General features: G+C 37.7%; 1 protein-coding gene across 1 annotated transcript in view; it reads left to right on the forward strand.

The window, feature by feature from the left end:
* Positions 1-26,215, forward strand: part of MYO5A (myosin VA) — a 201,616-nt gene that overhangs the window by 139,596 nt on the left and 35,805 nt on the right. Inside the window, exons 21-27 of the mRNA XM_065941894.1 lie at positions 2,662-2,901; positions 3,904-4,152; positions 6,943-7,036; positions 9,154-9,302; positions 15,511-15,624; positions 24,724-24,867; positions 25,099-25,152. Of these exons, the coding sequence (XP_065797966.1) occupies positions 2,662-2,901; positions 3,904-4,152; positions 6,943-7,036; positions 9,154-9,302; positions 15,511-15,624; positions 24,724-24,867; positions 25,099-25,152 (1,044 nt within the window). The remainder of the gene's footprint in view (positions 1-2,661; positions 2,902-3,903; positions 4,153-6,942; positions 7,037-9,153; positions 9,303-15,510; positions 15,625-24,723; positions 24,868-25,098; positions 25,153-26,215) is intronic.

Below are 26,215 nucleotides of genomic sequence, written 5' to 3' on the forward strand. Positions count from 1 at the left end.
GGCCAGTGGCACTCCCTTAGTGATCCTTCTAGCTGTGATTCCAAACTCAGCCTCCCCTTCTCCAGCTTTGGGAGGTCCTAAAGTGAAAGCAAGTGTTATTTAATGTCTCTGACTCATCAATGGAAATGAGATTGAGAATGGAAGCTCTAATTATATACTGTTTCCATTTGGCTGAAATTACAGAAATGGACCAATGTCTGAAGTTACATGGGGGAGAAGGAGATTGAATAGGAACATTGGCATTAATAGCTTTGCCACTGTGTGCTGCTTGAGTTTTTGGTTTTGTGTTTTTTTTGTTTTTTAATTCTGAAAGCCTTCAGTTTGCCATCACTGAGTTTTACCCAGTTTGTCACTAGTCATCCAGATAGACAGGGGCTTCCCTCAGGATTCTGATGTTGAGTGAGATCACAGGATGCCCTGCCCACTGCAGCATGATGCATGGTGACTGCACTTAGTGGGAACTGAAGGCTACTTTGGCATTAGGAAAACAGCCCAAAGGGGAAGTCTTGAGTTAGCTGAAGACACTATATAGGTCTCTGAAACACCTATGTTTATTTTGTTGTTGTTTAGTTGCTAAGTCATTTCTGACCCCTTTTGGGACCCCATGGACTGTAGCCTGCAAGGCTCTTCTGTCCAGGGGAATTTTCAGGCAATAATATTGGAATGGGTTGCCATTTCCTTCGCCAGAGGATCTTCCTGACACAGGGATCGAACCCACATCTCCTGCTTAGCAGGCTGATTCTTTACCACAGAGCCACCAGGGAAACCCATGTTTATTTTATATTTGATGACTTTAAACACAACCACTTATTTCTTTTGTATCATCTAGGATGGCATATGATTTCATTTTTCTCAGCTACATAACCTAAAAATAAGAACTGTTTTTTCAATGATCTTACCAAATTGCTACTATCTGAATAGATGGTTTCAGAGATTTTTTACATTTAAAAAAAGTTTCGTAAAATGTATATTGTATCCCTTTATCATAACCACTAGTGAGTACTTAAGCAAATACATTGTAACATTCATATCACACAAGTTCAGTTCAGTTCAGTCACTCAGTCATGTCCGACTCTTTGCGACCCCATGAATCACAGCATGCCAGGCCTCCCTGTCCATCACCAATTCCCAGAGTCCACCCAAACCCATGTCTATTGAGCCGGTGATGCCATCCAACGATCTCATCCTCTGTCGTCCCCTTCTCTTGCCCTCAATCTTTCCCAGCATTAGGGTCTTTTCAAATGAATCAGCTCTCCGTATCAGGTGGCCAAAGTATTGGAGTTTCAGCTTCAACATCAGTCCTTCCAATGAACACCCAGGACTGATCTCCTTTAGGATGGACTGTTGGATCTCCTTGCAGTCCAAGGGACTCTCAGGAGTTTTCTCCAACACCACAGTTCAAAAGCCATCAATTCTTCAGCACTCAGCTTTCTTTATAGTCCAACTCTCACATCCATACATGACCACTGGAAAAACCATAGCCTTGACTAGACAGACCTTGGTTGACAAATTAATGTCTGCTTTTTAATATGCTGTCTAGGTTGGTCATAACTTTCCATCCAAGGAGTAAGAATCTTTTAATTTCATGGCTGCAATCACCATCTGCAGTGATTTTGGAGTCCCAAAAAATAAAGTCAGCCACTGTTTCCCCATCTATTTGCCATTTTATAAAATTATAGTTTTGAAAGGACCTCAAAGTCTTGCTAGTCCAACCCTTCCTAAAATTTAAGAATTTTCCTATCATTCCTGGAAATTGTTTGCACAATCTCTGCTTGATGGTCATTAGTGACAAGAGATTTATCTCTTAAGGATGAATGAGTGTTTATAAGTTTAGGGGAATATCTTTTTTTAAGAAAACACAATATAAAATTAAGATTTGTTTACTTTATCTTTCTTTTAGCTTTCCTTTTAAAGTTCTGTCCCTATTACCTTTGAACCCCATGACTGGATTTGTGCTACATTTGTAAAGCAATGGGAAATCCTCACTAGAGTGGTATTCCTCAAAAATGGCAAATGAGAGAATCATTTTTTTGTTTCTGGGGGGAAAAGAATCAATAATAATAAACTTTGCAGTACCCCCAACTGTTGGCTTCTATAGCCTGCTTACCAAACATACCCAATGTCCTCAAGCAGAGACCTAATGCACAGTGACATGAAACCAGCAGTAAGGGTACTGGATAAATCTATTTTACTGGCACATAATTTACAGGGTATCAAGTTCTGTTTATTTTCTGAAAGATAGCCGGTTGCTTTTAGAAATCATGTAGTCATAAGAAACCTAATGCATTTTTCTTTATTTTTAGATTAGTTTTCTATTTAGTAATCTGGTGTCTTTAATTTTGATGGCTCTTATGTGTATACTCTGTTTATCATCATACATAGACATGTAATCCCACATATGACATGTAGATATAATACATGTTTTATATATGTTTCTCAATTTGCCTTTTAAAGATTACATTTCAATCATCTTTTAAAACAATTTGTGCCTCCATTTATTTGTGATAAGTACACTCCACATAATACATTGTTACTTCAGCTTTTCTGATGTCTTTCCCTTTAGTTAATGTCTGGTTCTCAGCCTGCACCCATAGGGTGATAGACTTGAACACTGAGTGTAATCCAGGGTCTGACATTACTTGCACCTACCCTTCTCTCCAGATACTCCGTGAGCATAAAGCAGTTATCATTCAGAAGTGGGTCCGTGGCTGGCTGGCTCGCACCTACTACAGGAGGAGCATTCACGCCATCATCTACCTTCAGTGCTGCTTCCGACGGATGATGGCCAAGCGCGAGCTGAAGAAACTTAAGATCGAGGCCCGCTCCGTGGAGCGCTATAAGAAGCTCCACATCGGCATGGAGAACAAGATCATGCAGCTGCAGCGCAAAGTTGATGAGCAGGTGTGTTTTGAACAGCAGCCCCCAAAATGCAGCATGCCCAATGAGATACACTGGGATTATCTTCAGCATTGTCTCCTCTTGACTTTACCTCTTAGTCTCAGCAAAAAAAAGTAAGACAGTAGTGACATGAATGAGCATGGAAATCATGACAAGCTCATAGATAAGATTATAACTGCGAGAACCAAGGCAGGAAATTGTTTTTGAGAACACAGACAGATTTGCTAGTAGTCCAAAAGGTTAGGACTGAGAGTCATATTGTACTTTATATTTTACACAGCTCTTTCATCATTATCATTCAGTTGTGTGTAGTGCATTGTTCCTTTTGTAGATGAGTTGTTTAGCACTGAGATGGCCAAAGAAGCAGGAAGATGTACATGCTTCTGAGGAATCTGCAGTCTATTTGCAGAGATAACAGTTTGATTTCTTATAGATAGTTATTACCAAGTAATATTTTAGCACCTGCAAATTATATAGGTGGTTAGTGACATATAAATACTAATGATGACAAAGAAAAACAGAAAACAGAATGAAATAAAATTCATCAGAGAGGTTTTCTGAATGGGAGGTGTTTTCAGATGTTAAACAAAGAGATTTGTAAGACGTGATTTTGAGGCCGTTTTATCATTCCTATACATCACTAGCCAGCACATGGCTTTTAGTAGCACATTGATTTGTTTTTAAAAACAAATCTAGATTTTCCTATTCCTGGATTGAGAATCAGGGAAGAGAATTTAGTATGGTAACTCTCCTTATGACTATGAGAGAATCACATCTATGTTGCTCATCTCACGTAAAACATAAATAATTGTGTCTGTTCTCTTTTTGTATCACTAAGAGGGTACTGATTGTGTTACTTTAAATGTTGTCACTAGTATTTTGGTTAGAGGCTATATCAGTGCTGCAGTGATATAGCATGAATATGATGAATAGGCATGGTTTTCTCACTAAGTACATTTCATGGTATGTATATTTACTTACTGTCACTCATGTGTGTGTTTGCAGAACAAAGACTACAAATGCCTCATGGAGAAACTGACCAATCTGGAAGGAATATACAACTCGGAGACTGAGAAACTACGAAATGATTTAGAACGTCTTCAGCTAAGTGAAGAAGAGGCTAAGATTGCTACTGGACGGGTCCTCAGTCTGCAGGAAGAAATTGCCAAGCTGCGGAAAGACCTGGAACAAACTCAGTCTGAGAAAAAATCCATTGAGGAACGTGCTGATAGATACAAACAAGAAACTGAGCAGGTGGGAGCTAATGTTCATCTCCTCATCTACTCCTTTCACAAAGGAGATGTGCTGCCATATTGACTTGGTTGGCCATTGTAGCTCAATGTAGGTCTCAGTTGAAGGTAAAACACACCTTTCAGTCAGTTGACTGTTCATTATTAGTGTTTTTCCCGAAGGAGTTCTTTCATATGCTGGATGAGTAGCTATAGGTCTTTTAGTAGAACGTTTTACTCTACTAAGAATAGAAGGAAAGCATGTTATAAGAAGAAAATTGATGGCCAAGTACCTACTATACACTCTTTTTGTTGAAGGTATAGATCTGTGTGGAGTCAGCCAGTTTAAGGTGATTAAGAAATAAATTAAACAATAGTCTGTCAGTAGCTAGTAGGAATTTTTATGGAAATCTACATTAAGGTTGTTTTGAGAAGACCACCAGAAATCCAAATGTCTGCACACTGGCCATAGTCAAGAACTGCTATACAAAAAATAACAACAAAACTGCTTACAGATTGACAAATGTTTCCACACTACAAATTTGTGTTAACTTATATCAAAACTTTATTAAACATAGAAAACATGAAGGCTCTCAAGAAGTAATGAGGAGTATTGTTTCAACATAAGAAAAAATACCTCAACATAAGGCTTACTGGGAAAAAGTAATGGATTTTTAGAGATCCTACTAGTATTACCATCTTTAAATGAAAACAGAGTTGCCTCTGTTGGCTGTAACTACTTTGGAACTTTAACAGCAGCTTATGCAGTAAGAACCTCTGAAGGAGCTTAGACAGTTCAGGTAAGAGAGTGTCACTAATAAGATGGCAATCCTTCCATGATATTCAGGATCCTGATTAAAATAAACCCGTCTATATCTTCAACAGATCTTGACTCTGTGTCTGGAAACAGTTTCACTGGTAGCCTAGTCCATAAAGAATCTGCCTGCAGTGCAGGAGACCCGGCTTCAATCCCTGGGTCAGGAACATCCCCTGGAGAAGGATTCAGTACTATTCTTCAGTATTCTTGCCTGGAAAATCATGGAGAGAGGAACTTAGCAGGCTACAGCTCCTGAGGCTGCAAGAGTTGGACACGACTTAGCGACTAAACCACCATTAACATGTGTTACTTTGACATGGCAGGCTTGTTCTATTGAATATATATCCAATGAGATACTCTTGAGGTTTAGGATCTGTCTTTCTCATTTTCTCTCTTTCTCAATCTCTTTTTTTCCCCATTTCCTGAGTCCCTAAAAGCTTCCAAAATTCCTTAGAAACTATAGAGTATTAACTTGGTAGGGGTATTCTCTTCCTTTTCACAGTCAAATGCATACCTTTCTAGTTAGATAGAATAGTATACCCAAACATATTCAGATTTCTCCTTTCTTCTTGTTTTATTATCTGCAGCCTTAGCAGGGATGTCTATAGGCACTACCGTTAATTCTTTTAGATGGAGTGTGGTAATGAGGAATGAAAGCATTTCCCTGCGAGAGCTAGCCTTGAAGAAAGCTGCACTGCCAGTCAGCCTGATCAAGGAGCCTAGAAGGTCCAGAGAACTGTGCTTCTTAACCAGGAATGTGTATCGGAATTGGCTGGAGAGTTTTTAAAAAGATACCTTCCTAGGCTCTGGGAGTGTAGGTCAGACACATTTATTTTGAAAAAGCACCATAGGTGATTGGTTGCATACCCCTGACAAAGAGCGGCCTCTCTCCAGAGCACCCAAAGAACCCAGCCTTTGTACTGAGAGCACAGCTTCTCAGGGCAGAAGGAAGAGACTGGTCGATCAGAAAGAGCACCTCCTGGCCTGATGTCTGCCATGGCTCAGTGCTGTAACTTCAGTTCTCTGTTCTTCAGGATCCTTTGTCACAGCCCATTATCTCTATCGCTGAACTCTTCATACGTTCTCTTTATTACTAAAGCTGTTCCTTTAAGAGTTCTGTGAACTTACACTTAGTGAAAGGAATTCACGTTTCACTTATTCAAGTTTCACTTCAGCACACATTCTGTTACAAAGCTAAACTATATAAATTATCAACTTTGCAAAGTTACCCTTGGTTTTGATTTTTGCTTCCTGAGAATCCTTATCCAACCAGGAACCAGAAAGTTAAAAGGTCAACATTTTTTTTATTGTGGTAAAATATGCTTATATGTAACTTTAAATTTACCATTTTAATTGTTTTGAGTGTAAAGTTCTATGACATTAGTTATAGTCACATAGTTGTAAAGCCAATGCTTAAATGTGGAATAAAAGTTTACAACCTTGCAAAACTCTTAAAAGGAGACGAAAGTAAAATTCTCAAGACAGAGAGCAGGGAGCTTTGGAAGGTCTTCAGTGAATTTCCTACTTTTCTTGTCCTCCGTAATCTCTCTGTTGAGTCTTGGGTACACATAAGCATTGTGTTAGGCTGTTGGGGTGAAAAGGCGTTATCATTATTTTAAGAGCAAATGCTTACTAGGTGTCCGGCAATTGGTAAATGCTCAAGGTACAAAGTAAAACAACAACAGCAAATCATCTTTGTCCTCCAGTAATTTCTAGTCAATCAGGGAAGTAAAAGTAGATCATTTATAAGGGCTATAAAGAGGCATATACAGGGTTCTGTGGCAGTCCAATGGAGAGATATATAATTGGAAGGAGTTTCTGGGAAAGCTTTCTGGGGGGTAATGCTTGAACCAAGTTTCAAGGATGACAATATAACTCAGCAAAGAAGAGAGACAGTGAGACATGGAAGTAAGGAGTGACTACTGTGTGGTCTTTGTATTCAGTATGGGGTTTCCTCTGTCTGTTGCAGCCGTATCAGTTTATTGTTTCGTTTTATAGCTGGTGTCAAATCTGAAGGAAGAAAATACTTTGCTGAAGCAGGAAAAAGAGACCCTCAATCACCGTATCGTGGAGCAGGCTAAGGAGATGACAGGTAAGGCTCATGTGGGCCCAGCCTACTGCACTCCAAACAACCTGAGACCACGGGTTTATAAGTTACAACTTTGCTTATTTAGGCTGGCATCAATAAGTTTTCGGAGTTCCAGAGTCAGGCACTCTAGATATTTGGTTGAATTAGTTGGTGAATTTGTAAATCTGATCTCCCTATGTACAAATATGAATTCATGCTTAGTCAATATCATATATAACTTAAAAAAATAATTGTTTGTATGATTTATAGCTTATAGGAGTCCTCTTGATTTAGGACAAATTGTTGAGCTAATATGTACATTATAGGAGTATATGTATCTGTGTATATTATTGATTTTGCTAAATGAATGAATATTAATTTCTTAAGATCACCCACTCTTTGCCATCTTAAAAAGAAAAAGACACTGACTAGAGGTAGACATTTATTTGCTGTTGGTAAGATATATTAAAATGGTGATAATTTACAAGAAATTCACATACACATAAACATGAGATAAGAAGATGTGTATCTAAACTATGGCAATTGGTGGTAGAAATAAAAAGGAAGAGGTAGGTTAGAGTGAAAATATATGAAAAGAATTAACAGATTATTATCATTTTTGATATGGTATTCAAAAGAGGAGCAAAAATTTTCTAAAGTGTTGCAATGAGTTATCAAAACAATAATGTGTTATTAGTAATGAGGAAATTGAGGAAAACTAGTCTCTGTTTATGAGGCAAATCAATTAAAATTTGGATGTTAGCTAGGGTCTCCAGATACAGATGATCTGAAAGCAAATTGAGATTAAAGAGAGACCCCTCAGGGGTTTTCCCCACACCATACCCTTCTTCCCAATTAAAGGGAATACTGTATAGAAAAGAGAAGAAAGTCTAGAATTTATAGGATAATCATTAAAAAGGGATAAAGTGAAGAAAGAGAGTCATAAAAGAAAGTTAAGACGGAAGGAGAAAACAGTCATTGATGACATGGAGAGAAGGTTGCCAGGATGCAGAATATAGTGGAAAAATCCAGAATGATGAGAATTCTTCTAGGAAAATAGGAAATGTTATTTGATACTAAAGAGAACAAAGCAAATAACAGTGGATTTGCCTAGAGGAAACTTGTTGGTAGCCTTGGGCAGCTTCCCACAAACTTGTGAGAATAAAAGGCAGTTTATAGAATGTTATAGAAAGAAAAAATTCTTTCATTTATTTATTTGCAAATTATTAAAGCTCTAGGACAGGGGAACACTGTGGAGACAGTCATGACAGGACACTTGGAAGTCCTTGCTCTCATGGAGCTGACAGACAAAGAAATGGTAAGCAACAGAAGCAGGCAGGACAGATTAAGGTATAGCCACAAAATATGAGGTAGGAAGCTCAATATTGATAAATGTGGCTGACTCAACTCATTGAGAGAAAGCACATGACTGAGATTTAAGGCTTTTTTATTGATACTTTGATCTGCAATCAGGGACTAGTCTCCAGTCTCCAAATGATATCCTATCTACATGCCAGCCACTAGCAATAGAGAGGGTAGAGTGAGGTAAGTAAATGGAAAAGTCAAGTCCTCAGCAGCACATAGGAGTGGTGACTACAGAGTACCAGGTGTGGCAATTTACCTGAATAGAATGGAAGGAGTAACAGGACAAGGGCATTCGCAGTATTGGGAAATCATAAGACAGAAGCCAGGGACTGAGAGATGAGTGGAGACTCTGGAGAGCCGGACAGCTAGGTCCTCTGCTAAGTCACTGTTCCCCTAGGGGCCTGAGGAATGTCTCTAACTTTTTGGACAAAAGAATTTTATGAGTAGCCTGAAACAGAATACTATTGGAGTAAAAAAATACATACTTCTAGTTACTATACGCTGACTAGTGGAACTTATCAAGGATGTGCTGTAACCAATGAATAAGCTAGTTCTGTTCATGGAAGAACACAACAGATGATTGTTGTTATTAATAAATTATTTTCTTTTTTGGTCATGATATTTTCTCTTTCCCTGCCTCCACTAAGATACTCTTCATAGATCATAGTGCTGCTAAGAGTAGAACCCCTCCCATGACTGTAAGCCAGTGCCCGTGTTTTTGTTCTTGCATTTTGTGAAGCCATCTTTGGTAAGTTTTTCTCTCTCTCTTCTTTCAGAGACTATGGAGAAGAAGTTAGTAGAAGAAACAAAACAACTGGAACTCGATCTTAATGATGAAAGGCTGAGATATCAGAACCTTTTGAATGAGTTTAGTCGCTTGGAAGAACGCTATGATGACCTCAAGGAAGAGATGACTTTGATGGTGGTGAGTCAAATACTTTTGCCCATTTTTATAAAAAATTTAAACATGTGCAAAACTAGATAGAATAGTAGAATAAACCCCCATGTACTCCATGTACTCATCACCCAATTCCAAAATAGTCATCACATTTCTTTTTTTTTTTTTTTTTTTTAAATATTATTTTATTAGTTGGAGGCCAATCACTTTACAACATTTCAGTGGGTTTTGTCATACATTGGCATGAATCAGCCATATAGTTACACGTATTCCCCATCCCGATCCCCCCTCCCACCTCCCTCCCCACCCGACTCCTCAGGGTCCTCCCAGTGCACCAGGCCCGAGCACCTGACTCATGTATCCCACCTGGGCTGGTGGTCCGTTTCACCATAGATAGTATACATGCTGTTCTTTCAAAACATCCCACCCTCACGTTCTCCCCCAGAGTTCAAAAGTCTGTTCTGTACTTCTGTGTCTCTTTTTCTGTTTTGCATATAGGGTTATCGCCACCATCTATCTAAATTCCGTATATATGTGTTAGTATACTGTAATGTTCTTTATCTTTCTGGCTTACTTCACTCTGTACACCATACACAAAAATAAACTCAAAATGGATTAAAGATCTAAATGTAAGACCAGAAACTATAAAACTCCTAGAGGAGAACATAGGCAAAACACTCTCCGACATAAATCACAGCAAGATCTTCTATGACCCACCTCCCAGAATATTGGAAATAAAAGCGAAAATAAACAAATGGGACCTAATGAAAATTAAAAGCTTTTGCACAACAAAGGAAACAATAAGTAAGGTGAAAAGACAGCCCTCAGATTGGGAGAAAATAATAACAAATGAGGAAACAGACAAAGGATTAATCTCAAAAATATACAAGCAACTCCTGAAGCTCAATTCCAGAAAAATAAACGACCCAATCAAAAAATGGGCCAAAGAACTAAACAGACATTTCTCCAAAGAAGACATACAGATGGCTAACAAACACATGAAAAGATGCTCAACATCACTCATCATCAGAGAAATGCAAATCAAAACCACAATGAGGTACCATTACACGCCAGTCAGGATGGCTGCTATCCAAAAGTCTACAAGCAATAAATGCTGGAGAGGGTGTGGAGAAAAGGGAACCCTCTTACACTGTTGGTGGGAATGCAAACTAGTACAGCCACTATGGAAAACAGTGTGGAGATTTCTTAAAAAACTGGAAATAGAACTGCCATATGACCCAGCAATACCACTTCTAGGCATACACACTGAGGAATCCAGATCTGAAAGAGACACGTGCACCCCAATGTTCATCGCAGTCATCACATTTCTATCTCCCATTCTAACCTACATCACACTGCATCCAATGGACTGGATTTTCTTAAAGCAAATCCCAGGAATCACATCACTGTATTCATAAATAGTTTTATAAACTCAAACACTTTGAAGACTAGACTTTGTTTATGTACTGAATGACTTAATGTAAAATTTGCTTATAAAGCAAATATTTATGAGGTCAAATATTTTCTTAGTAGTTTTTGTAATTTCAAAGACATATTCCTAAACAAAGAAAATTCATCTGCTATTTGTAATAAATTATCTTACCTATTTCATGGACTCTTCTGCATCTGGCCTAGTACTTTTTGTACTTTTGATAGTGCTGCACACCATCCCTGGTCTACTTATTCTTATATCAGGAAACAGAGTTCCCTGACAATCTTGTTCCTGCAACTATCAGCCTTAAATGTAACCTAATGGCACAAATGGCCAGAAATGCCCTGAAATATTTGCTATAAAACACAAGATAATTTGGATGGGTGTGGTCAAGGTGGCAGAAGAAAAGGACCCTGTGCTCAACTCTTCCCACAGGCATACCAAAATTATAACTATTTACAGAGCAATTGTGTATAAGAATGACCTGAAGACTAGCAGTGTTAAAATGCTGTTAAACTGCTGCATTCAATATGCCAGCAAATTTGGAAAACTCAACAGTGGCCATAAGACTGGAAAAGGTCAGTTTTCTGTCCAGTCCCAAAGAAAGGCAAATGCCAAAGAATATTCATACTACCGCACAATTGCACTCATTTCACACGCTAGCAAAGTAATGCTCAAAATTCTCCAAGCTAGGCTTCAACAGCACCTAAACCAAGAGCTTCCAGATATTCAAGCTGGATTTAGAAAAGGCAGAAGAACCAAAGATCAAGTTGCCAACATCTGTTGGATCATAGAAAAAGCAAGAGAATTCCAGAAAAGCATCTACTTCTGCTTCATTGACTACACTAAAAACTTTGACTTTGTGGATCACAACCAACTGTGGAAAATTCTTCAAGAGATGGGAGTATCAGATCACCTGACCTGCATCCTGAGAAATCTTTATGCCAGTCAAAAAGCAACAGTTAGAACTGGACATGAAACAACAGACTGGTATTAAATTGGGAAAGGAGTGTGTCAAGGCTGTATATTGTCACCCCACTTATTTAACTTCTGTGTAGAGTACATCATGTGAAATGCTGGATTGGCTGAAGCACAAGCTGGAATCAAGATTGCCAGGAGAAAGATCAATAACCTCAGACATGCAGATGACATCACCTTTGTGTCAGAAAATGAAGAACTAAAGAGCCTTTTGATGAGAGTGAAAGGGGACAGTAAAAAAGCTGGCTTAAAAATCAAATTCAAAAAACTGAGATCATGACATCTGGTCCCATCACTTCATGGCAAATAGATGGGGAAACAATGGAAGCAGTGACAGATTTTACTTCCTTGGGCCCCCAAATCATCACAGATGATGACTGCAGCCATGAAATTAAAAAATGCTTGCTCCTTGGAAGAAAAATTATGGCCAACCTAGACAGCATATTAACAAGCAGAAACATTACTTTGTCCACAAAGGTCCATCTAGTCAAAGCTATGGTTTTTCCAGTAGTCATGTATGGATGTGAGAGTTGGACCATAAAGAAAGCTGAGCACCGAAGAATTGATGCTTTTGAGCTTTGGTGTTGGAGAAGACTCTTTAGAGTCCCTAGGACTGCAAGGAGATTAAACCAGTCAATCCTAAAGGAAATCAATCCTGAATATTCATTGGAAGGACTGATGCTGAAGCTCCAATACTTTGGCTATGTGATGTGAAGAACGGACTCATTAGATAAGACCCTGATGCTGGGGAAGATTGAAGGTAGAAGGAGAGGAGATGACAAGAGGATGAGATGGTTGGGTGGTATCACTAATTCAATGGACTTGAGTTTGAGCAAGTTCTGGGAGTTGGTGACGGACAGGAAAACCTGGTGTGCTGCAGTCCATGGGGTTGCAAAGAATCAGAGACAACTGAGTGACTGAACTGAACTGAAGACTAGCAGAAATTATTTCATGCAACTAAAGAGATAAAAAAGGAACCTCAGCAAAATAAGTAGAAGATTAAAGGATACACAGAACAAAAAGATGTAAAATATGATGACAAAAACACTAATAGTGGAAGAGGAACTAAGAATGCATGGTTGTTATGTTTTGAACTTGAGATCATCATATTTAAATAATTATATATGTGTGTGAATGTATGTATATGTATATGATTGAACCTCCTTTATTGTTGCTTATATGATCCTTGTCATAACCACAAACATACTATAGATATACACATACATAAAAAGAGAATAATCCAAATATAATAATAAAGATAGTCATCAAATCACAAGGGAAGAAAGCAAAGAAAGAAAGGAACAAAAAGGAACTACACCAGTCAGAAAACAACTAACAAAATGGCAATACGTTCATACCTAGCAATAATTACTTTCAGTGTATTGGACTAAGTGCTCTAATCAAAAGACATAGAGTGGTAGAATGGCTAATGGAAACAAGACATAAAGATACACACACACACATACACACACCTGTGAGAGAGTCACTTCAGTTATAAAGACACACACAGACTAAAAGGGATAGAATGGAAAAAAGATATTCCATGAAAATGAAAAGACAGCTGGGATGGCAAGAGTCAAACAAAATAGACTTTAAGACAAAGACTGTAACAAGAGACAAAAAAGGACATTACATAATAACAAAAGGATCAGTCCAACAAGAGGATATAATAGTGGTAAATATATGTTCACCCATCATACGCACATCTGAATACATACAGAAAATATTAACAAACATAAAAGGAGAAATTGACAGTAACACAGTAATAGTAAGGGACTTTAATATCTCACTTACATCAAAGGACAGATCATCCAGAAGATTGAAATCATATCAGTCATCTTTTTCTACCACAATGCTATGAGACTAGAAATCAACTACAAGAAAAAAACCTGAAAAAACAAATACATGGAGCTAAGCATACACTATTAAACAACCAGCAGGTCACTGAAGAAACCAAAGAGGAAATTTTGAAAATACCTGGAGATAAATGGAAGTGGAAACACAGTGATTAACTTCTGTGGAAGGCAACAAAAACAATTCAAGAAGGGAATTTTAATGGCAAATAAATAAGCAATCTAGCCTTATACCTAAAGGAAGTATTGTCAAAAAAGAAGAACAAACAAAATTCAACATTAGTAGGAGACGATTAGAGTGGAAATGAAATAGAGACTAAGAATCAGTTAAAAAGATACACGAAACTCAAGAGCTGGTCCTGTGAGAAGATAAACAAAATTGATAACTATTAGCCATACTCATCAAGACAAAAAGAGACAGCCCAGATTAATAAAATCAGAAGTGAAAGAGTAGTTATACCGCAGAAATACACAGGATCATAAGAGGCTACTAGACAATTACATGCCAATAAAATAAGCAATCTAGAAAAAATAGACAAATTCCTAGAAGCATACAATCTCCCAATACTGAATCAGGAAGAAACAGAAAATAAACAGGTCAAATATCAGTAATGGAATTGAATCAGCAGTCCAAACACTTCCAACAAAAGTCCAGGGCCAGATTGCTTCACAGGTGAATTCTGTCAAACATTTTAAGAAAAGTTAACACCTATGTTTCTCAATCTGTTCCAGAAAGCTTCCAAACTCATTCTGTGAGGCATCACACTGATACCAAAATCAGACAAAGAAATCACACACACACACACACACAAAGAAAATTGCAGGCCTATGCTTCTCGATCTATTCTGGAAAGCTTCCAAACTCCTTCTGTGAGGCATCACACTGATACTAAAATGAGACACAGAAATCAGACACACACACACACAATTGCAGGCCAAAATCACTAAAAAACGTAGAACATACAAAGTGGTCTGGCTTGAGACACCAACTAGTCCTGAGGGCTTGTTTCCCTTTGGTCGCACAGATGGGCCTGCTTTGTCTAAGCCTGGATGTTGGAAGGAAAGAGGCAAAAAACTCTTTGTGACTTCTGGCTCTTTTCCTGCACCTTGGAAGGAATAAAGGAAATTGGACAGATCACAAAGCTTTCAGAGGCCTTTTTGAAGCTCTCAGAATTTGTAACCCTAGAAGATCCAGGCCACTGAACTTCTTCACCTCTTCTACAGGGGGCACCCTCAGAGCGAGGGGCCCAAACCCCACCTTTTTTTTCCCTCTTCCTTCAAGTCGTTCTTTAACCAGTTCTCCAGAAAGGAAGGGGCTGCAAATACCTAACTTTTCTATTCCCCACAGGCTTGCTGAATACTAGTTCATTAGGTACCACATGTCGTGAAACTATCACTAGTACTCCCTGAATTAATAACCCAAGGATCTCCCCAGAGGAGTTTCCTTACCTGTTCTGCACACTCATCCTTGCCACTGCTGACTCCAGAGCTTCAGTTCCATGCATAAAACTGACAGAAGTTGTAGTTGCCTGTGTGAAAACCCCCATCCCATGACCTGTTAATATGGTGCAGTAAAATGATTATGTGTCATTGAATATATTCTGTGGACTTTTGGGGGAGATTTTGTTTGATTATAATATGGAAGTCATCATACTTATGCTTCACCTAGTGCGACTAGCCACTCACAACTTTAAGAGGGGATCTGCTGATAATCAGAGATGATTTTTATTTGAGTGTTTAGTTTTGCAACTATACTTGTCACACCCTCCTGGTGCATCTTTCTGTTTCTTTGAGGAGCTCAGGAGGGGACCCCTTGTAAGAGTTTGTTAAGACAACATGGAATAGATGGTTTGGGCATGAGAGCATTAGGTCATGAAGGTTAGAATCAAGTTAAGGTGGATGCTGTCTTAACTATGCCAAGTTCAATTATTTAATTATGTTGTGTTAACTGTAGCTGCTTATTTGTGTTGCAGAATGTGCCTAAGCCTGGACACAAGAGAACAGACTCTACCCACAGCAGCAATGAATCTGAATATACTTTTAGCTCTGAAATTGCAGAAACAGAAGATATTCCATCAAGGACAGAGGTATATTTTAGATACCTATCAATAAAAGTAAGGTGCTCATCAGAGAATATTTCCATTGCAGGGAGGACCCCATTTGTTCATAAATGTAACATTTGTTTTATGTTCTTTATAAATGACTTGAAGGTGCTTAATTAACTGTGTGTATACATACTTATTACATATTTTTGTCAATCGATATTTCAGTTTTTAATGTGATTTTGAGGACCAGATTTTCCTTTTTGTAATTGCCTTTTATATCTTAACATGTTCTGTGTGTAAAAAAATATAGCCTGTAATGAATTTATTTTAGACTGAGGTCATTTTTTTTAAAGTAAGCTTTTATCCTAGAATATTATAATATATATACCAATGCCCTAGAGTTTAGCAAAATTGCTGCCTGTTTGATGATAGTTTGTATGAATGTAATTCTCTTCTACAAAAATGCATGAAAAACAGCTTATGAATCTGTCTTAGTGTTTTGTGTTACATGGTTTGAAATCAAAATGACATATTACTGTAACTCCAAGAGTACAGTGACTTTAAGTTAGATTGTTCCCGAACCAATTCTCATACCTTCTTCAAATATCATATTAGTTTCTGTAATGGGTAATTCAGACACATTATTTTCTATTTTTATCTCATATTCTGAGAAAATGGCCAAGTCAGAAATAGACTTCTTCTAGCAGAACAGCTGAAAAAAATTGAATGATTCTCTCCTTTCTTAGTTCTACTTAGGAATGAAAAGTTTCTCCATCTCATTCTGTTCATTTTAAAGAAAGTGTCACATAGTTGGAATGTCATATAGTTGGACTCATACATACAAGGGGCCAAGTAACTGGTCCAAGGTCACAGCTTGTAAGTGGCAGAGCCAGTATTCTAACTGAGGCTTGTCTGTTCAGAGCTCCACACTTTGCCTCCTCCCTCTCAGGGGTTCTACACTGCAGTTCTCCAGTCCCCTTTCTACCTACAGTTAAACAGATAACATTAGTCTGGGGACATTGATACAGCAATATGGCCAGTATGTAACAGCAGAGGTTGTTCGAGTTATCTGTTGTGCAACAAAACATCCCTGACTTTAGTGGTTTCAAACTACAGCAATTTATTATTGCTCACAGTTTTGGGTTTTGACTGGGTGGTACTTCTGTCCCTTATGGTGTGGGTTGGAGTATCCCCCTGCATTCAGCTGGGGTGAGAAGGTCTCCTTCTTGGGTCTCTCCGTGTTGCTTCTCTCTTCAATAGCACAGAGAGTGGGTTCTAGGAATGCAAGGGCAAATGATGTCAGGCTGTTAGGGCCAGACCCAGAACTGGCATGGTAGCAGTTCTGCCACAATTTATGGTCAAAGCAAAGTACGAGGCCAGCCCACATTCAAGGAGGGGAATGGCCTCCATCTCTTAATAGGAGAAAAGTTATTTTTGTTGGGTGATCATTGGTGGCCATCTTTGGAGATTACCCCAGAGTTAGACTTTGAAGATTTCAAAATTATAGCTTCTGAGCCTTTAGTGGATATAAAGGTGTTTTCTCCAAATTCTTACAGATTTGAGGGGAGAGGTAGCCTTTTTCATTTGTCATTCTCACGTGTTTTATGTCAAGTGACTGAACTGAACTGAACAGTGGGATTTGGTACATCTTTCATCTTTTTTGAAAATTGAAGTATGAATTGTGCTTCAGAAACCACCAACAGATCTCGGGGTGTTGATCCTGTCTGTCACATGCACTGACCACCAGCAATAGGTCATACACAGGAAGTCTTCTCTCAGTAACGAGGAAGGGTATTGACTGAACTAGTCATGCTTGTTGCTTGTGACCAAGTGCGTGCATCTGAGATGCGGCTGGCTTTGGTTAGTGCTGTCTTCATCGTGCGGCAGGCTACAGTAACTCTCCTCCTTAGGACAAAGTCCATAACCTTAGCCTCAGTCTCTCTGCATTTCAGTTTCCTCCTCTATAAAGTGGCACTGCTATTATTATCTTACTTTATAGTGATGTTTTGAAGATTAAATGAGTTAATTTTTACACACTTGCAACAGTGTTAGATACATAGTAAGTGTTCAATAAATAAAGGTTTTTGCTCTAATAAACAGACTGGGTGTGGCCAGGATCAGAAAGATGGGAATCTGTACAACTGATAACAGAAAAAGAGAGATTGATCATCAAAGGGAAGTTGGGCAGGAGAGACATGGCAGTCTAAGGCTATGGCTGTCACTTTGCTCTTCAAGTTACTTACGACCTTCAGGTTTGCATTTCTTCCTGCTACTTCCTCTATAATGGCCAGGTTTACAAATCACCTCTTACAAACTAAAGGAAAACTTTCAACTCCTATATGTAGTATTCCCAAGTAACTCCTCTAGAATCCAGGGGCCAGGACAATAATGGGATCACTCTTGCTTATGAATTGATTTTTTTAATTAAAATAGATTGTTTTGAAACACAGATTTCTGACCTCAGTCATGTATTAATAGCAAAATTTGAGGTAAAAATAAAGGATTAATGTCTCTTTTGTCACAAATCGCAGACGTGTGATTTGCTGTTCACAAGTTAACAGTGGCATCTCCACTGCTGTTTCTCTGGGGAGAACTCAGCTGCTAGCTCCGCTCCCCTTACAGCCCTCCCACACTCCCAGAATCTTTGTGTTCTGGGGTTACAAAGACCATGTAACACTTTTGGGAACCATTGCTTTCCCTGCTGTGTCATGTCCCTTTCTTAGTAACCATTGACTGATTATCTCGGTTTTGCTTCTGCTCTCAGGCTTCCTCACACTTGTCAAATCCAGGGAACGCGTCACTGTAACTTTCTCAGCTATTGTTAGCAATAATTCCAGGATGACTGCCAGGCCTGTCATGGTAATTTTGTGAAGAAATTGTTATTTTCCTGATTTTCCTCTAATGAGAGACTGTTATTTTTTAGATTAGTTTTTAAAGCTTCACTTACTTGGAAAAGCCCTAGATGACAAAGTCCTTACAAAGGAAAGAAAGCAAAAACAAAACGCTAGACACTTTCCTGAGCTAGATGGCCCAGTCATCCTCCTTGCTCATGTGCTATGGGGAGGACAATATCTCTTCGATTATACATGTCATTAGGGATAAGAATGGGCACCATTTAGAGCACTCTTAGTTACTAATCATTATGTCTCAAACAGTTTTGCACTTGTCAAGTGTTTCTATCCATAAAATTTTGTTCTTACCTATAGCAACTAATTTTTTGTGTAGTATTAGCTGGTATCTAAAGAGTTATCCCACCCTATTTTAATAAAAGGATTCCTTTTCAACAAAAATGAGCATTCAAGGCTGAGAGGAATTATTCCCAAATGATGACATTTTAAGTACAGTGAATGAAATATTATATTCACCCAAAGGATGAAGGCTTCAGTTATAGTATGAAAAAAGGATTAAATAATTAAAATTTTCAGGGACATATACATCATTAATGGACTTCCCCAGAGGTTCAGTGGTAAAGAATCCTCCTGCAGTGCAGGAGCCACAGGTGACACAGGTTCAACCCCTGGGTCGGAAAGATCTCCTGGGAGGGAAAGAATGGCAAGCCACTCCATCATTCTTGCCTGGGGAATCCCCATGGACAGAAGAATCTGGTGGGCTACAGACCATAGGGTTGCAAAGAGTGGGGCATGACTGAAGCAACTTTCCACATATACGTACATCATTAATAAGATGAACAAACATTTAAACACTTAAGATGGAATGTTTATATTATAAATAAGCTAAAATATAAGTATTTGTGGGATGTATAGAAATAAGTATTTATATGAATAAAATTCTGTAGTGATATCATGTTCAGGGAAGATGTTATCTCTATTCTACTAAGTCAGGACAGATCATATACCCAAACTTTTTCTTACTCTGAGCATGATAAAATGGACTGTAAGAAAAAGTCCAGGTCTAACTAGCTTGTAGATAAATGACCTGATAGTCTATAAGTACCCCACTTCTTGGTTTAGTTGATTCATCTTAGGTGTTTTTTGTTTGTTTGTTTTTTTAAGAACTAGAATGATGCTGAACTTGGCACTACTAGGAATTCACAAAAGATCAAAGATAGCTAATGAATATAAAACTTATTCAACCTCATTAAATGGCAAATAAATATAAGTTAAAACAATAATGAAATACCACTATTGGTATGTCAATTGAGCCAATTTATTTTAAATGATAATAGTCATTGTTGCTCCAGGCAAGGTGGTGGTTACTGATGGAAGTATAAACAGGCCTAATAGACTTTAAAACATTAATGTTTAGATATTTATGTACTAGGACATTTATTTTAGTATATTTCAATACAAAAATTAAAAATAACTTCAGTGTTCATCTGTAACATGATGATGAAGCAAATGATGGTATATATTTTAATACAGCCATCAAAAATTATGCTTTCAAGTGTCATATTATAAATTTGGAACACAGTTATAATAAATGCTGTTTTTAAGATGGTACAAAATTATGATGAAATATTTTTCCTGTTCTTTAAATTTATAGAAAAAAAAAAAAGACTGGACAAAATTTTGAGTTTTCTCTGGATATGAGGTTATACTTACAGTTCTCATTCTTGTACTTTTCTTATTTCCTAAATTTTCTATGAAAGTTATTTTGCTTTTATATCAAGAAAAAAATGTGTTTTTTTTTTTTTAATTGACATTTGGAAATATAAGATTCGCTGATCAGTTAAGAGGGCTTCCCTTGTGGCCCAGCTGGTAAAGAATCCACCTGCAATGTGGGAGATCTGGGTTCAGTCCCTGGGTAAGGAGGATCCCCTAGAGAAAGGAAAGGTTAATAATTATACTTTGATCATTTAATTAAATAAATAAGTTGTTGTTACTGTTCTTTTTCTCTCTGACGAAAAGAGAATCTTTATCCTCTCCATTGAGTCTAATGATACAATTCTTTCTCTTCTTAACTCATTAAAAATTCAAACAAAGTAATTAGCCTCCAACTAATAAAAATAAATGAAAAAAAAATAAAAAATAAAAATTCAAACACAAAGTAAATGAGGTAAAACAATTATGACATTCCCAGAATTTCCATGATGATGGTTAATTACTTCCTTTTGCTTAGCTTGAATTAGTATATCTTTATTTATCCTAGTAGTTCTTGCTGTGACTCTGTTTTGGAACTAGTTGACATACTTTTAAATGCTACTAGGACAAAACTGACAAACCATTAGCAAGACTCATTAAGAAACAGAGAAGAACCAAATTAACAAAATTAGAAATGAAAATGGAGAGATCACAACAGACAACACTGAAATACAAAGGATCATAAGAGACTACTACCAGCAGCTCTATGCCAATAAAATGGACAACTTGGATGAAATGGACAAATTCTTAGAAAAGTATAACTTTCCAAAACTGAACCAGGAAGAAATAGAAGATCTTAACAGAGCCATCACAAGCAAGGAAATCGAAACCGTAATCAGAAATCTGCCAGCAAACAAAAGCCCAGGACCTGTTGGCTTCACAGCTGAATTCTACCAAAAATTTAGAGAAGAGCTAACACCTATCTTACTCAAACTCTTCCAGAAAATTGCAGAAGAAGGTAAACTTCCAAACTCATTCTATGAGGCCACCATCACCCTAATTCCAAAACCAGACAAAGATGCCACAAAAAAAGAAAACTACAGGCCAATATCACTGATGAACATAGATGCAAAAATCCTTAACAAAATTCTAGCAAACAGAATCCAACAACATATTAAAAAAATCATACACCGTGACCAGGTGGGCTTTATCCCAGGAATGCAAGGATTCTTTAATATCCACAAATCAATCAACATAATACACCACATTAACAAATTGAAAGTTAAAAACCATATGATTATCTCAATAGATGCAGAGAAAGCCTTTGACAAAATTCAACACTCATTTATGATTAAAACTCTCCAGAAAGCAGGAATAGAAGGAACATACCTCAACATAATAAAAGCTATGTATGACAAACCCACAGCAAGCATTACCCTCAATGGTGAAAAACTGAAAGCATTTCCCCTGAAATCAGGAACAAGACAAGGATGCCCACTCTCACCACTACTATTCAACATAGTGTTGGAAGTTTTGGCCACAGCAATCAGAGCAGAAAAAGAAGTAAAAGGAATCCAGATAGGAAAAGAAGAAGTGAAACTCTCGCTGTTTGCAGATGACATGATCCTCTACATAGAAAACCCTAAAGACTCTACCAGAAAATTACTAGAGCTAATCAATGAATATAGTAAAGTTGCAGGATATAAAATTAACACACAGAAATCCCTTGAATTCTATACACTAACAATGAAAAAACAGAAAGAAAAATTAAGGAAACAATACCATTCACCATTGCAACAAAAAGAATAAAATACTTAGGAGTACATCTACCTAAAGAAACAAAAGACCTATACATAGAAAACTATAAAACACTGATGAAAGAAATCAAAGAGGACACAAACAGATGGAGAAACATACCGTGTTCATGGATTGGAAGAATCAATATTGTCAAAATGGCTATTCTACCCAAAGCAATCTATAGATTCAGTGCAATCCCTATCAAGCTACCAATGGTATTTTTCACAGAACTAGAACAAATAATTTCACAATTTGTATGGAAATACAAAAAACCTCGAATAGCCAAAGTAATCTTGAGAAAGAAAAATGGAACTGGAGGAATCAACCTGCCTGACTTCAGACTCTACTACAAAGCCACAGTCATCAAGACAGTGTGGTACTGGCACAAAGACAGAAATATAGACCAATGGAACAGAATAGAAAGCCCAGAGATAAATCCACAAACCTATGGACACCTTATCTTTGAAAAAGAAGGCAAGGATATACAATGGGAAAAAGACAACCTCTTCAACAAGTGGTGCTGGGAAAACTGGTCAACCACTTGTAAAAGAATGAAACTAGAACACTTTCTAACACCATACACAAAAATAAACTCAAAATGGATTAAAGATCTAAATGTAAGACCAGAAACTATAAAACTCCTAGAGGAGAACATAGGCAAAACACTCTCCGACATAAATCACAGCAAGATCTTCTATGACCCACCTCCCAGAATATTGGAAATAAAAGCACAAATAAACAAATGGGACCTAATTAAACTTAAAAGCTTTTGCACAACAATGGAAACTATAAGTAAGGTGAAAAGACAGCCCTCAGACTGGGAGAAAATAATAGCAAATGAAGCAACAGACAAAGGATTAATCTCAAAAATATACAAGCAACTCCTGCAGCTCAATTCCAGGAAAATAAATGACCCAATCAAAAAGTGGGCCAAAGAACTAAACAGACATTTCTCCAAAGAAGACATACATATGGCTAACAAACACATGAAAAGATGCTCAACATCACTCATTATCAGAGAAATGCAAATTAAAACTACAATGAGGTACCATTACATGCCAGTCAGGATGGCTGCTATCCAAAAGTCCACAAGCAATAAATGCTGGAGAGGGTGTGGAGAAAAGGGAACCCTCTTACACTGTTGGTGGGAATGCAAACTAGTACAGCCACTATGGAAAACGGTGTGGAGATTTCTTAAAAAACTGGAAATAGAACTGCCATATGACCCAGCAATACCACTCTTGGGCATACACACTGAGGAAACCAGATCTGAAAGAGACATGTGCACCCCAGTGTTCATCGCAGCACTGTTTATAATAGCCAGGACATGGAAGCAACCTAGATGCCCATCAGCAGACGAATGGATAAGGAAGCTGTGGTACATATACACCATGGAATATTACTCAGCTGTTAAAAAGAATTCATTTGAATCAGTTCTAATGAGATGGATGAAACTGGAGCCCATTATACAGAGTGAAGTAAGCCAGAAAGATAAAGATCATTACAGCATACTAACACATATATATGGAATTTAGAAAGATGGTAATGATAACCCTATATGCAAAACAGAAAAAGAGACACAGATGTACAGAACAGAATTTTGGACTCTGTGGGAGAAGGCGAGGGTGGGATGTTTCAAAAGAACAGCATGTTTATTATCTATGGTGAAACAGATCACCAGCCCAGGTGGGATGCATGAGACAGGTGCTCAGGCCAGGTGCACTGGGAGGACCCAGGGGAATCGGATGGGGGGGAGGTGAGAGGGGGGATCAGGATGGGGAATACATGTAACTCCAGGGCTGATTCATGTCAATGTATGACAAAACCCACTGCAATGTTGCGAAGTAATTAGCCCCCAACTAATAAAAATAATTGAAAAATAAATAAATAAATAAATGCTACTAGGTTACCTTTTAGTTTATTAAGGGCTATATATGTTTTGTTTTTTTTGTTTTCTCTCTGTATGACCTCAATATATTTATACTAGCATTTCACCTTTCAAAAATCATTTTTCCTAATTACAAAAGTAGTACATGCTTATTGTACACAATTCAAATATAGAAATGTATGAAATTGAAAATGAAACTTTCCCACAGTACCTCCCGTTCTCTAAGATAACCTTGATGGCCTTCTAGATTTTTGTGTGCCATAGGCTTGGTATATTTAAAAGTTATGTGTATTTTTTTTTAAGAAAAAATAGATCACAATATAGATACTATCCTGAAACTGTATATTTCACTTAATACTTTTATCTAGAACATATTTATCTACTTGTGTAGATCTACTTCATTTTTTTTGACAGCTGTAAATATTTCATAGTTTGATTATACCAGAATTTATTTAAGTAGCTCTCCTATTGACCAGTATTTGGAGTCTTTTCAGGTTTTGTGATTACAAAAATACTACAGTGAGCATCTTTTATATTGATATTTTTGTGTACTTGTGTAAGTATTTTCGTAGAATTAATTCTTAAATATAGATTGCTAGTTTAATGGATATACAGATTTCAATTTTAATGAATACAACTCACTTTCCCTTCTAAAGGGCCTACGTATACTTCCACCAACCTCATGTAAGACACTGTTAGTCTTTGTCAATATGATGGAGGAAAGTGGTACCTCACTGTTGTTTAATTTGCATTTCTCCATTTACTAGCTGGTTGGATGTGCTATTCATATACTCTTTGGCCATTTATATTTCTCCTGTAAGTTTGCCTATTTTTCTATCAGGCTGCTCATCATTTTCTCATCAGGCTTTACATCTTATGAATCATCTTGACTATCTTATAATTTCTGGAGTTTAGGAGCCCAGTGAGAAGAAGGTGCCTCTGGACATGTCATTGTTCCTCAAGCTCCAGAAGCGGGTCACAGAGCTGGAGCAGGAGAAGCAGGTGATGCAGGATGAGCTGGACCGCAAGGAGGAGCAGGTGCTCCGCAGCAAGGCAAAGGTGAGCAGTGCTCTCCCACCCTAGGGCCATGGCAAACTGGGTTCTGTGGTCTCTTCTTTAATGGGAACTCAGGCCAGAAGTACTTTAATCAAGTAGGATTTCCTTCAAGTAGTGAGGGCTAAACTCTCCTTACTGTTTTCTGCAGAGCTAGGTAATATTCTAGAATTAAAAATTAACAATTAAAATATAACTACTTATTTATAAAGTTCTTAACTTTATGTTTTTTCCTAGGAAGAAGAAAGACCACAGATTAGAGGTGCAGAACTGGAATATGAGTCACTCAAGGTAATGGGAAGAGTCTGGTCCAGACTTAGAATACCTTGTTTTGGCAAGAAACCCATTCTGAGCCTCTTTCTCTCAGAGAACATCCTTAATGATACCTGAAGCCCTAGCTTAAGCTCTTTTCAGGCATTATTTCTAGCCTTGCATTGTTACCTTTTAAAAATTCTCCTTCATATAAGCTAGATTTCAGCCTAAGCAATAGCTGCCTTTGGAGGCTGTAGAAAGTAGTAAAGGACATGGACCCTGGTGTCAGACTGCCTGGGTTCAAATGCTAGATCCACCACTATATGGCTATATGCAAATAGTCCTTTCTGTTCCTCAGTTTTCCCATCTATACAGTGGGAATAATGATAATATTTATCTTATAAGACTTTCATGAGGATTATATGAAGTAATTCATGTAAACTGTGTGGAATAGTGCCCAGCACATAGTAAAGACACAACAAATGTTGGCTACTGTCATTATCTTCATCATTTTAAAATACAGGCACTTTATACATCAGCCTTAATTTTTAACAACAATCCTGCGAGTAAGCATTTTAATTCCCATTTTATAGATGAAGAAATCAACACTAAGAAGTGTAAGTAACTTCCTAAGATAACCCCACTGGAAACTGACAGGAGCGGACTTTGAATGTTGGTGTCTCTGATTCCAAACGCCATGCTCTAACCATCAAATCCCACTGAAACTATGTGTTTGTAGAGAAAGACAGATATTCGTTTACAGAGAAGAAACATATTCCAGCATATTTTAAAGAACAGTCAGAGGGAAGGGGATGGAGGTGGAGAACTGTATCTTCTTAGTGGTTCAAGGCAGAGTCTCACTAGATGGAGACAATCTGCCACTGTGTGTTCTAGAGCACGTGAACACAGGAAAAGTCACTGATTAGGAACATTATTTCCTAAAATACAGAATATCTTGGGTAACACAGAGATGAAGCCCAGAGGGGGAAAATGTCCCATTGCTTGATTCAGAGCTGGCTGTGCACCACCTGGCTCCTTCCTTTCTTTTCCAGAATCAAAATTTTGAGCCCCTAGAAGTCTGAGCTATCAGATTGTCAGCTGT

The sequence above is a fragment of the Muntiacus reevesi genome, chromosome 7 (assembly GCF_963930625.1).
Source record: "Muntiacus reevesi chromosome 7, mMunRee1.1, whole genome shotgun sequence".
NCBI classification, from domain to species: domain Eukaryota; kingdom Metazoa; phylum Chordata; class Mammalia; order Artiodactyla; family Cervidae; genus Muntiacus; species Muntiacus reevesi.